Below are 13,098 nucleotides of genomic sequence, written 5' to 3'. Positions count from 1 at the left end.
AGAAAATGGAAGTCTTGTCCGAATGAAGAAAATAAAAAAGAACACAAACTCTGGCAAAAGAAATGCAAGAAGACAATAAGGGATGCTGAAAAAGAATTTGAGGAGCACATTGCTAAGAACATAAAAACCAACAACAAAAAAAACTATAAATACATTCAAAGCAGGAGACCATCTAGGGAGCTGATTGGACCCTTGGATGATAAGGGAGTCAAAGGTGTACTAAAGAACGATAAGGAGATTGCAGAGAAGCTAAATGAATTCTTTGCATCTGTCTTCACAGTGGAAGATATAGGGCAGATCCCTGAACCTGAACTAACATTTGCAGGAAGGGATTCTGAGGAACTGAGACAAATAGTGGTAACGAGAGAGGTTCTAGGCTTAATGGACAATATAAAAACTGACAAATCACTGGGCCCGGATGGCATCCACCCGAGAGTTCTCAAAGAACTCAAATGTGAAATTGCTGATCTGCTAACTGAAATATGTAACTTGTCCCTCGGGTCCTCCTCCGTGCCTGAGGACTGGAAAGTGGCAAATGTAACGCCAATATTCAAAAAGGGATCCAGAGGGGATCCCGGAAATTACAGGCCAGTTAGCTTAACTTCTGTCCCTGGAAAACTGGTAGAAAGTATAATTAAAGCTAGATTAACTAAGCACATAGAAGAACAAGCCTTGCTGAAGCAGAGCCAGCATGGCTTCTGCAAGGGAAAGTCCTGTCTCAGTAACCTATTAGAATTCTTTGAGAGTGTCAACAAGCATATAGATAGAGGTGATCCAGTGGACATAGTGTACTTAGACTTTCAAAAAGCGTTTGACAAGGTACCTCACCAAAGACTTCTGAGGAAGCTTAGCAGTCATGGAATAAGAGGAGAGGTCCTCTTGTGGATAAGGAATTGGTTAAGAAGCAGAAAGCAGAGAGTAGGAATAAACGGACAGTTCTCCCAATGGAGGGCTGTAGAAAGTGGAGTCCCTCAAGGATCGGTATTAGGACCTGTACTTTTCAACTTGTTCATTAATGACCTAGAATTAGGAGTGAGCAGTGAAGTGGCCAAGTTTGCTGACGACACTAAATTGTTCAGGGTTGTTAAAACAAAAAGGGATTGTGAAGAGCTCCAAAAAGGTCTCTCCAAACTGAGTGAATGGGCGGAAAAATGGCAAATGCAATTCAATATAAACAAGTGTAAAATTATGCATATTGGAGCAAAACATCTTAATTTCACATATACGCTCATGGGGTCTGAACTGGCAGTGACCGACCAGGAGAGAGACCTAGGGGTTGTAGTGGACAGCACGATGAAAATGTCGACCCAGTGTGCGGCAGCTGTGAAAAAGGCAAATTCCATGCTAGGGATAATTAGGAAAGGTATTGAAAATAAAACAGCCGATATCATAATGCCGTTGTATAAATCTATGGTGCGGCCGCATTTGGAATACTGTGTACAGTTCTGGTCGCCTCATCTCAAAAACGATATTATAGAGTTGGAAAAGGTTCAGAAGAGGGCAACCAGAATGATCAAGGGGATGGAGCGACTCCCTTACGAGGAAAGGTTGCAGCATTTGGGGCTTTTTAGTTTAGAGAAAAGGCGGGTCAGAGGAGACATGATAGAAGTGTATAAAATTATGCATGGCATTGAGAAAGTGGATAGAGAAAAGTTCTTCTCCCTCTCTCATAATACTAGAACTCGTGGACATTCAAAGGAGCTGAATGTTGGAAGATTCAGGACAGACAAAAGGAAGTAGTTCTTTACTCAGCGCATAGTTAAACTATGGAATTTGCTCCCACAAGATGCAGTAATGGCCACCAGCTTGGACGGCTTTAAAAGAAGATTAGACAAATTCATGGAGGACAGGGCTATCAATGGCTACTAGCCGTGATGGCTGTGCTGTGCCACCCTAGTCAGAGGCAGCATGCTTCTGAAAACCAGTTGCCGGAAGCCTCAGGAGAGGAGAGTGTTCTTGCACTCGGGTCCTGCTTGCGGGCTTCCCCCAGGTACCTGGTTGGCCACTGTGAGAACAGGATGCTGGACTAGATGGGCCACTGGCCTGATCCAGCAGGCTCTTCTTATGTTCTTATGTTCTTAAGGTTGGACATCTTCTAACACCTTGGCAGCATTTTCCACCCTTCAGCATCTGCCTCCTGAGGCAGCTGCCTTAGTCTGCCTAATGGTAGGGCTGAAATGATAAAAGACAGGAACGATCTGAAGAATATACTTGAACTTGAGTATAATATTAAGCATTGCCTAGCTACCTTCCATACGCTTTGAGTGACAGCTCTTTTTGATGACAGAGGTTGGTCCCAATAATATTGTGACGGGATCCCTACTTCTCTGAGCAGTTAGATGTTCTAGGAATAGCTCTATCACACTTTGGCTTCCTTTGGTGGAGGGATCATTGGAGACTTGTGGTGTGTGTGTGTTTGTGTTGGGGCGGGGGGTAACATTTGAGCTGTTCACAAATTGATAAATAGAGCATAGATGGGGAACCAGATGATGTTGGACTCCAGCCCTTGCCATTCCCAGCCTCAATAGTTAATGGGTCAAGGGTGGCCATTCCTGAAGGAGAGCACAGGTGGGGAGAAAGCCCTCATATAAGAAGGATAATCTTCTGCCTGCCATCGAATATCCAGAGAATGCTGAAGAGAACTCCAAATATTTTCTGGCCTATAGCTTCCATTGCAGGCCATTTACATTGTTATCTTCCAGATTCTGACTCGGCAGGGCCAGCTCTATCATTCCACAAAGTGAAGCGGCCTCCACAGGCAGCAGATACTGAACAGAGAGAGCTCTGTGTGTCATATACCCTATCTTGCACCCTCTAAACTAGCCTCCTGTACACAAATACGGTGGAGGTACTTTCCATTGCTAGTATTAAAGTAACACTCAACTGCACTTTTGCTGGCTTCTGTACATGGGGTGGAGAGTTGCCATCTTATCCTTTGCCTCGGGCAGCAAAATGTCATAGGTCAGCCCTGTGACTAGGGGATTATCCACACAGGAGCATTACTTCGTACTAAAGAAGCTGCTTTTACCTTCATTTTCTGTTTGCACTGTCCACAGTAAGGGCTCAATGCCAGCTGCAAACACGGTGTTTTCTATTCACATTGAGGGGAAGGATCACTCACGCAGTTTCCTAATGACCACACCCTCTAACTTAATATTTCCACTCCCTCTGGTTGCTTGCCAATCGAGCGTGCTCAGTTTATTTTACCAGCTGCAGTAGGTTCCATTTAAAACAACAACCAAGAAGTGCGATTGTTTGTATTTTCACTGGTATGATACAGCTGAAATACAAATCTTTGTTTGAGCAGTGTTACGCTTTTGTGCACAAGTTAGAGGGGAAAGAAAAATAACGACACAATTTGCAGCAACATAAAAAAGGACAGCAGAACAGTGGAGAGCAGCCAGAAGTTGCTTGTTAGCACATAGGAAACAAAATGAAAGAAGGGAGGAGGAGATAATGGGTGTGGAGAGAGGGGAACAATGGACACACCTACCTAAAAACATCTGAGCAAAGCGTCTGCAAGCACTAGATATATGGAGTGAAGTTTTTCTTTCTTTTTCGTATTATCAATGGATTGGGTTAGTACGGATTTACAAGGGGAAAACTCTGTGATAGTTTCTGTTTGCTGGTAACATCATGTGAAACATGAATTAAAAGGAGATGAGAGTAGCATCAAACACACAGTAAACCACCATGTAGATGAGCCCTAGGTATTTCTTAAGAGGCAAATCCAGTAACATATTACCTATTTTGGGTTTCAGTCTTATACTTTGTAACCAACATTATGCCAGATCTCCACAACACATGATTTTTCTTTGCAGGAATTTTGTAACCTGTGATGTCAAAGGCCATGTGAAATTCTACGATGGAGACCTGCAGCTTCAGCATTGGTACAGCCAGTTTAAAGTGGGACCCATCCAGTCCATCTCCTTCTCCAAGAAACCAGCGTGTCCTGTGGACCTCTCAAAATATCCCAGTTCTTGTACATTATCAGGCCATCCCTTTGTTGTTAGGTAAGAGCTGAATATAACCACAGTGCTGTGGGGAATTTGACCGTTTCTGAAATAGTTTTTTAAATCCAAAGGTTAAAAGTTTGGCATGTATAGTGTGTGAGATGCTTGATTTACCCAGAGCTGTTCCAAGATATGTTGCTGTGTCAGGGAGAAAATGGAAAGAGGCGAGAGTGACAACATATGCATTGCCAAAAGCGTGCATGTGTGTGTAGGCACATTTGGAAATAATTACTGCAATTTAATTTTAAAAATGCAATAAATCTCACTGTCGTAGGAAAGACTGTGGGCAGGTGACGTGCGTGTCTACTCAGTCTACTGTCCAGGAGCAAATGGCTGACAGGCCACTTCAAGGCCCCTCCTCTTTAGTTGTTGTTGTTGTTTGTTGTTGTTGTGATTGTGATTATGATTAATGATTCCGAGATACATGAAACACAACTTTCAACAGTTATCAAATAAATTCCTTTCAAGTCGTGAATGCCCAAAGCTTTTGTTCCAACGTTTGACAAACCACTTAAGTTTTCCAGGAATCATTATTGGTTGATTGCTGTCCCCGCCTCCTATGGATCTCTTCGGTTAATTTGTCCGTCTCTGCAAGATCTCAGCATGTCAATAACCTTTCCCATGCAGTTGGGGATTGTGGGCTTTTGCCACTTTTTGCGCCCGCAGTCAAATAAGTTCATAGTGCAAGGATCCCATTGCCTTTGAAGATGCCTTCCTCTACGTGACTGGACAGAGGCAACTCCCAACCTTGTTCCTGTGACTTCTTTCCCTGTTTATGCATCTTCATCTTTAAACCAGACTTGGACTAGGCAGCCCTTACACTCCAAAGGGAGGGCTGTAGCTCAGTGGCAGAGGAATCTGCTTTGCATGCAGAAGACCCCAGGTTCAATCCCCGGCATTTCCAGGTAGGGCTGGAAGAGGCCTCCGTCTGGAACCCTGGAGAGCCGCTGCTGGTCAGTGTAAATGGTGCTGAGCTAAATGGTCCAATGGTCTGATTCTGTAAAAGGCACCTTCCAATTTTCCAAACTGCACAAGGACGTCGTTGCCATCTCCCACTCTCCTCCCCCTTCAGTCTTGACAGACAAAAAAGCTTCTTCACACAATGCAATAATCACTTGATGGAATCCACTGCTATGAGATGTGAATATGAGCGTTAAAGGAGGACTAGACCTATTCAGGGAGGTGGAGAAGAATATCAGTAATCAGTTATTGGCTATCATAGCTACGTGGGGCCTCCATGTTCAGAGACAGTGTGTCTCTAAATATCAGGTCCTGAGGACAAACGAAGCTGGAGGGTTGTTGCTTGTGGGCTTCCTGGAAGTATCTGGCTGAGCAATGCAGGAAACAGGATGCTGGCGTAGATGGGCCTTTGGCCTGACCCTGCAGGGTTGTTGTTCTGCCCTGGGTGATGTCCCCAAAAGTTGTCCCTTAAGGCAGCCTGCCACCTTATTTGTGGTTAGGGTTTCTGCCGTCTGTGGGAAATAAGAGGATAGGTCTCTGGCCCAGAGGACTTGAAATTTAAAATTGACAAAAGGGGAAGAACCGGAGAAGGGTGAGGTGGGGAGTGAAGATAGGGGGGACAGGGGGGCATGTAAGTTGATTTCAGTTACACATCCATGGCCTCAGCTGCAGTGCTGGATGGGGATTAGGAGGTAGCGCTAAAGGCTCCATGGAAAAGATGGGTTTTGAAGGACGGTTCCAGTGTTGGGTGGCCCCTTAGTCAAGGTATCCTCTGCAGGGGGCCCTTCCATCCACTCACCAGACTTCTTGCCACCATGGTCACCAGATGCTCCTGCTCCTCTTTTTTCCTCCTCGTTGCTGCCACCTGTCTGCTTGCTCTGCAGAGAGCCAATGAGCAAACCAGGCAGTGGTGCCCACTGCTGCTCCCTCTCACTGCTCCCATTGTCTCGGCTAAAGTGAGGCAGATGATCAAGCAAGAAGTTTGCAATGGGGAAGAGGAGGAGTCGGTCCAGGGACCCTTGTCAGTGGGTCCCCTGCTGGGGCATGGGCCCTTGGCGGATGCCCAACCGTACCGATCCTTGACGCCAGCCCTGTATATATTTAAGACACCGGTATCAAAATTCTGTTTCTTTTTCATGGCATAGGAATTTTATCCTCGCTACGTCAGACGCGTTGGTGATCCATGTCAAGACAGAAGGGATGAAAATCAGCAAATGCTTGGAAGAGCCCAAATATGCCGTCCATGCCATCACCTGCCACCCAAGCAAACCTCTCATGGCCAAGGGGAGTTTCTGTGGGCTCCTGAAAGTGTGGAACTACAAGATCAATAAATACCTCGTTAGCCGGATCTTCAAGGGTGAAAGTATCCGGAGCCTCTGCTATAACCATGACGGTATGGACTTGTGCTCCTTCTTCCTGGGTATTAGGAAGTTGGTTGGGGTACATTTTTTGGGGGGGGCTCATTTCCTTTGAAGTAAACGCAGCATTGGATTCCAATTATGCATTCATAATAATTATTTACATGTATACAGGTTAAAGCAGTGCTAGTTCCAAAGCTACATCATTCTGGATCCTCAAAATCACACTGGCTCTTTTGGCATGATCAGAAGCCTCTTTCTGAGGATCATTCTAACGAAAAGGCTCAATCGCTGGCAAGTAATTTTTGTTCTGATTGCTTCCATGCCAGCAGTTTTGTCAAGAATTGCAATCCTTTTAACTCGCATTTCACAGAGAATCCAGACAACATTATTGCCAGCTAGCTGCTTTCTGGCACTTTTTTGTGTTGTCCTCGCATCACTTTTCAAACCTGATTTGCAGGAGTTAAAAAAATAAAAATGAAATGCATTTGTCGTGCCAGCCTATTGAACTTTTGGGGGCTATTGTGCCTTTAATTAGAAGCTTCCTTCTTGTGGCTTCTCCCTCTAACTGCTTCCTATTCAGCATGACTGATGAATTGCCCATTAATTAGTCTGTTTCCTCTGGAGGGAAAAAGAGCCAATTCGTTGGTAATGGCTCTATGTGCTGAACATAAAGCAATTGGAAGCAGAAGTTGCAAGGAAGTTTTTAATTAAAGTTGCTGGACAGAAATCACATCTGCGTTATCACTTTGGAAGGATCTTGTCCTGGTGTGAAAGTCCCGTTAGATCAACCTTCGCCAACTTTGTCCCCTCCAGATGTTTTGGATTACAGCTCCCCTCAATCCCAGCCAGCACTACAGAGCCAATAAAAGTTATAGTCCAAAACATCTGGAGGACACCAGGTTGGAGAAGCTTGCCTTAGATAATCCTGCTGAGGTGTGAGGCTTGTGGAACAACTATATGCCCAATGTCCCTTTTAGGTTCATTATTGGCAGCCGGATTCACTGATGGAAGTGTTTACATTCTGGATTCGATCTCCTTGGAAAGCGACTGTCCAGAGCCTTTCCAATACTCAAGCAGCCCTGTCACCCTCATGAGCTTCTCTCATAACTCCCAGTATCTTGCCACTGCAGTGAGTACTCCACCCCCCCCCCAATAATATCAGTCACAGTTCCTAGGGAAGCATGGGCTGTCCACAGCACAGATGCAGTTCAGGGCAATCTGCTTTTGGAAATATAGTATTTTACATATAGACATTTACAATCCTGACCTTTCTCCAAGGCGCTCAGAGTGCACTATATGGTTCTTTCTCCCCCTGCTCCCATTTTAGAACAATCCTAAGTTAAGAACAGTCCTAAATTAAGGTACGACTGACCCAAAGTCACACAGTGAGTTTTATGGCCCAGAGAGGACTTGAAGCCAGACCTCTCCATACTAAGCCTGGATGGGCCATATAGCTCAGTAGGCAGTACACCTGCTTTGCGTGCAGAATGCCCCAGGTCCAATGCCAGGCATCTCCAGGATGACTCTGCTTGAAACCTGGAGAGCCGCTGCCAGTCAGTGCAGACAGTACTGAGCTAGGTGGGCCAAGCAGCTTCATCTGTCCAACATTATATCTGCTATTCTGTTCACAGTGGCAATGAAACAAAGAAGGGGAAAAAACAGGGGGGAGGAGAAAGAGAAGATTAATTGATGCCAACTGATTTTTTTTAATTGTCTGTCAGGATGAAAACATTTCATTGAACCTTTACACAAAAATGGATGTAGAAGGGGAGAAAATCTGGGAGCGCCTGGCAGCGCTGCACTCCCACTACAAGCCCATCCGCACCATCCTCTTTGGGGTGCACTTAGACAGCAACGAACCTTGGCTCTTAACTCTGGGAGAAGACCGGCTCTTGGTAGGTGCAATGATCAGGGCACAGGTTATGCTTATGTTGGGCGACAGGGATAAATGCCTGCTCACAGCTTACTGCTTGGCTCCGGTCTTGAAAGTATACACATTTTTGGTACGCAATTTTACCTAATATACACATTTCTGCAAAGCATATTTTCCCTTATATTCATTTTCCTCCTAATGTATTGCATCTTTGTATGTTATTTTCACTAATACGTATTTTTATGCACACTTCCCAGCGCTTGGAAAAGTTACTTTTTTAAACTACAACTCCCATCAGCCCCATCCAGCATGGCCACTGGATTGGGCTGATGGGAGTTGTAGTTCAAAAAAGTAACTTTTCCAAGCTCTGCACTTTACCTTGGTAAATGCATTTTTTAACACGTTACTTGGCCAAAGAACCGCCTTGCAAAATTTAGAGAAGTGTGCATTTTGAAGGTTGGCTGTGTTTCAGTTTGCATAGCATTTTGGAAAGTAAAAATTTGGTAGATTCACCTTTAAATATGAGCTGAATCAAATTTCTCCCCCATCCTTACTTCTAACACAATTCCCCCCCAGTGGAGTGTGTTTCTCATGTTCAGCTCCAGAGAACCCAGTCGATGTACACGGATGTATGAACCAGCCCATTGCTGGGTCTGTGTTACTTTGGTTCCAGGTGGAATATGACCTGGAGAGGAGTGTAAAGAATGAGCTGGTAGTCATCCGAAGGGACCGCATTGAGCAACATGCCATCCCCAAGTTCATCACCTGGTATCCCCCTCTCACAACGGAATATTTCTTCCTCACTGCCAACGATCAATACAAAATGAAGATGTATAATGTAACAACCAAGTTGTGCAGGTAACCTGGTAAATCTGTGGCTTATTTCCCCCCCGATGTCCATGCTTTTGTCTATAATTAACCCACTGCTCTCTCTCTGTAAGTGCCGTGCCTGTGTGTGCATTTCAAACTGAAACTCCCAGCAACCAGAGTCCAACATGTGACCTTCTGTGCAATTCACTGTTCAATCGCAAGCCTTACAGACTGAGCTCTGTGCTGCAATGGCGCCACCTAGGCTACAGTACCAGCCCTGCCACATGACCAAGGACTCAGTCAGCTGATTCCTAATGACCAATCCCAATCCACCTGGCTTTATAAAGCCCCCCACTTAAGAGTTTGCCCCTCCTCCTGAGCTACAGAAGACCCTTCTTGGCTGAGCTTGGCAGCCCCTTTCGCTCAGTTGTATCCTTCTTGACTTCCTGCCACTCTTGGGCTACAATATCTATCTCTGGGCCATCTGAGCACTTCTGAAACATGACCCTTCCTTGGCTGCTCTGCTTGCTTCTGGACCCATTGGCCTGACATCTCGCTCTCCTATGGACCCTAGTACCTGACCCACTAGACCAGGTCTGGGGAACCTATGTCCCATCATCTCCCTCACTATTGGCCATGCTGCTGGGAGTTTGGAGTCCAGCAACATCTGGAAGGCCACAGATTCCCCAGCCCTGCACTAGATTCCCACTCCACTATGGGGAGATTATATAAATAGGGCTGTAAGCTTTAAATGGTAATTTAACAGCTGAAGTTTCAGCTGGCTGATCAGTAGAACCCTGTTTTTATCAGTGGGGAGGCAAGTTAAGAGCACATCTTTAATTTTTTATGGAGGCTGTACTAGTGTTGCTGTGTTACTGTAACACGGAATGAAAAACAGAATATTAAAGTTTGCCTACTCTTTCCTTCCAACCAGGAGTTGTAGCTTATGTTTATTAAATTGTTAGTTAACTTAAGCTGTCTCCAAAAAACTCATTCTATACCCAAGTATGCACATTCATGACTATTTAAAATAATAGTTAACCCAGGGGCTACCCCTGATAAATTAGTCTGGGGGGAATGAAGGGGTGGAAAGAATGTAATCTATGAATGCTATACAGCAGGTGTGAGGAACCTTTGGCCCTCCAGATTTTGCTGAACTACAACTCCCATCAGCCCCAGCAAGCATGGCCAATGGGCAGGGATGATGGGAATTGCAGTTCAGCCACATCTGGAGGGCCACAAGTTCCCCACGCCTGCAATACAGGATCTTCCTATACAGTATATGACAGCACAGTGGGGAGGAGAGCCTGGCTGGGAGTCCAGAGTCTGTGAGTTCAAATCCCCGCTCGTGTCTCCTGGGTGTCAAGGGCCAGCTAAAGATCACCCCCACAGTGAGTGGCTCAGGGGTTACGTGCCCTGCCACCTGTGCAGCCGTGGGCAAGCTGCATAGTCCCAAGGAGCCCAGTTGCCCCCTAGTTGGCAGTTGCAGATAAGGAAGGGGCTGGCTTGTGCAAGCTGAGCAGGCCCTAGCCAGCTGGGGAGGACTGGCCTCAGAGGGAGGCAGTGGTAAACCCCCTCCGAATATTGCTTACCATGAAATCCCTATTCATACGGTAGCCATAAGCTGGGATCAACTTGAAGGCAGTCCATATGACTGAAAGCTGGGGTGGTTGAATGGGGCAGTGGGAAATATATTTGTGGGGGGGGGAGGAGAAGGCTAGCTATCCTTCACTATTTTTTGGCATCATCCCTGGATTAATCTGTTACAAGTCAGATGCTCACATGCTGCTGTTGTTGCTTTGTTTAATTTAGAAAGACTGTCCTGGGACCAACGTATGGCTCGCCCCTGGAGAAGATTCTAGTCCTTCCAGTAGCAGAGGGTCATGATCCTCAGAGGCGGTATCTGGCGTACATTACCAATGACAAGGCAGGTGGAGGTCTTTGGGCCGGTCCCATTGCTAGTCACTTCGATGCCTGGGACAGGTTGCCAGCTCTGTGTTTCTCCCCCACATCCTGAAAATTGGGGGTGGGGGGTGGGCCTTGACACCAGCACTGGTGACAAATGAAGAATACCTGGGGGGTGCCAAGAACATCATTCTGACATTCCAAGTTCTCCCTGCACTAAGAGTCTCTTCCCTTTTCAAAGCTGAATCTGCTGGCTGTTGTCTAGTGTTACATGACACTGACTCTCCTTTTAGTGGCTGGATGTGCTTCGCTGTGCTAGGCTACTAGCAGAGGGCCAATCAGAAGCAGCAAGAATGCTAGTCTGGCTTTCCTTACTAGGCCTCTGGGTTATATTCCTCACAGAGGCCTTCTTGCGCAATATATCTGGAGCGATGCGGGAACCTGTGGCCCTCCAGATGTTGATGGACTCCACCTCCCATAGTTCCCAGCTAGCATGGCCAGTGGGATCAGGGATGATGGGAGTTGGTGGGCCAATATCTATTGGGCCACTGGTAGAGATATGCTAGAATTCCACCCAATTCAGATTTTGTACCGAATTTTCTATTCATTCACTTGTTCTCTGTCATTGCGGATTGGATTTTTATGTAGTGATTTTCTGCAGCTATTTATAAAAATGTATTTTTTATACAAAAACCCTGCCTATAGGACTTCCGGGAAGGGTGACTTAGCCTGTGCCTGCTTTTGAGACGGGCTCCTGCCTCAAAAGAAGCTTATTCAGATATATCAGTCAGATTTTTTCTTTTTTTGACTGATTAAACTTCTCCCGGGTAGGGAGAAACGAAGAGATTAACCTCAAAGCCTATTTTTGTTGGGACGACCAGATCTCATTAATTTATGGGACGAGGTCCAGCCGACGAAGGTGGGACGGATTTTTAACAACAAGCTCTATCTGGAAAAGCGAACGTTCATCTTATCTTCTAAGAGAGAACGCACTAACAGGCAAGCACCCTTCTTTCTATATTTTTCTTTTACTTGACTTAAATTGTTGCTGTTTAAAAGAGATTTGCCAGATTGATCGGTTTTTGACATCTCACTGGGGAGCCATAACTTCTCTCTGCTACTCACTAATTAATAGCTTATCTCTGTTTTTGTTGCAAAAAGCTGTCCTGGATTTGCATTCTAAAGATATACACAGAAGAGGGATTTCTATTCCAGATTTTTATTTTGAAGAATATTATATTGTCTGAGACTACTCTCTTTTTGGTTTATTTTATTTTGACGAATCTGTTTTCTGACGACCGCCATTAATTGTTTCGATCCTGGGAACTGCATTTTGTTTACTTTAGCATGGAGAGATAAGGCTGTCTGCTCTGTTTATACTGTGATGTCACCAAGTTTGGAGTATTAACCCAATTGTTGCTGAAATAAGAAGTGGTTTTCCTATATTTTTCTTTTAAAATGGCAATTAAGAAAGTGGCTGAGAAGCTGGAAATAACTATGTTTCAGAAAATAATGGATGAGATTGAGATAACGAAACAAAACCTGCGACAGGGTTGTAAGGAGCTGAAAATTGAATTGAGTAAAATGAAGCAGGAGATTAAAGATATAGGGGTCCCTGTGAGAGAGGTGACCCTGGAAGGGGTCCCTGTGAGAGAGGAGACCCCGGAGATTGGAACAAACGTGGAACAGGAAAAAGATTTGGAGTCTATGGACTTTAGAAACAAAATTTATTGTTTGGAGACACAGGAGATTAAAGACATAAAAGTCCTTGTGAGAGAGGAGACCCTGGAGACTGGAACAGGGGTCCCTGTGAGAGAGGAGACCCTGGAGACTGGAACAGGGGTCCCTGTGAGAGAGGAGATCCCGGAGATTGGAACAAACGTGGAACAGGAACAAGATTTGGAGTCTATGGACTTTAGAAATAAAATCTATTGTTTGGAACTCAATGTTATCTCTGAAGAAATTAATGAAGATTCTAGAGATAAAGTTATCAATGGCATGGATAATCTTCTGGACTGGAATGATGTGATGGAGCCCAATATAGAGAAAATCTATGGAATTAACTGCAGCCATGTGACAATGGAAAAACTTTCAAGAGATGACCCAGTGTATTTTGAAAAAAAGAACAGAGATATGATTTTACAGCAGTATTTCAGCAACCTATTCAGAATGGATG

At 45.0% G+C, this 13,098-nt stretch overlaps 1 protein-coding gene across 1 annotated transcript in view; it reads left to right on the top strand.

Moving 5' to 3' along the window:
* The window catches only part of CFAP251 (cilia and flagella associated protein 251), a 71,383-nt gene that overhangs the window by 31,458 nt on the left and 26,827 nt on the right, over window positions 1-13,098 (top strand). The window contains exons 9-14 of the mRNA XM_061602565.1: window positions 3,822-4,013; window positions 6,119-6,366; window positions 7,312-7,463; window positions 8,056-8,229; window positions 8,881-9,065; window positions 10,830-10,944. Coding sequence (XP_061458549.1) covers window positions 3,822-4,013; window positions 6,119-6,366; window positions 7,312-7,463; window positions 8,056-8,229; window positions 8,881-9,065; window positions 10,830-10,944 — 1,066 coding nt within the window. The remainder of the gene's footprint in view (window positions 1-3,821; window positions 4,014-6,118; window positions 6,367-7,311; window positions 7,464-8,055; window positions 8,230-8,880; window positions 9,066-10,829; window positions 10,945-13,098) is intronic.

This window comes from Rhineura floridana, chromosome 19 (genome assembly GCF_030035675.1).
Source record: "Rhineura floridana isolate rRhiFlo1 chromosome 19, rRhiFlo1.hap2, whole genome shotgun sequence".
Taxonomy (NCBI): Eukaryota; Metazoa; Chordata; class Lepidosauria; order Squamata; family Rhineuridae; genus Rhineura; species Rhineura floridana.
The sequence above is the reverse complement of the archived record's forward strand: the minus strand, read 5'-3'. Positions and strand labels throughout refer to the sequence as shown.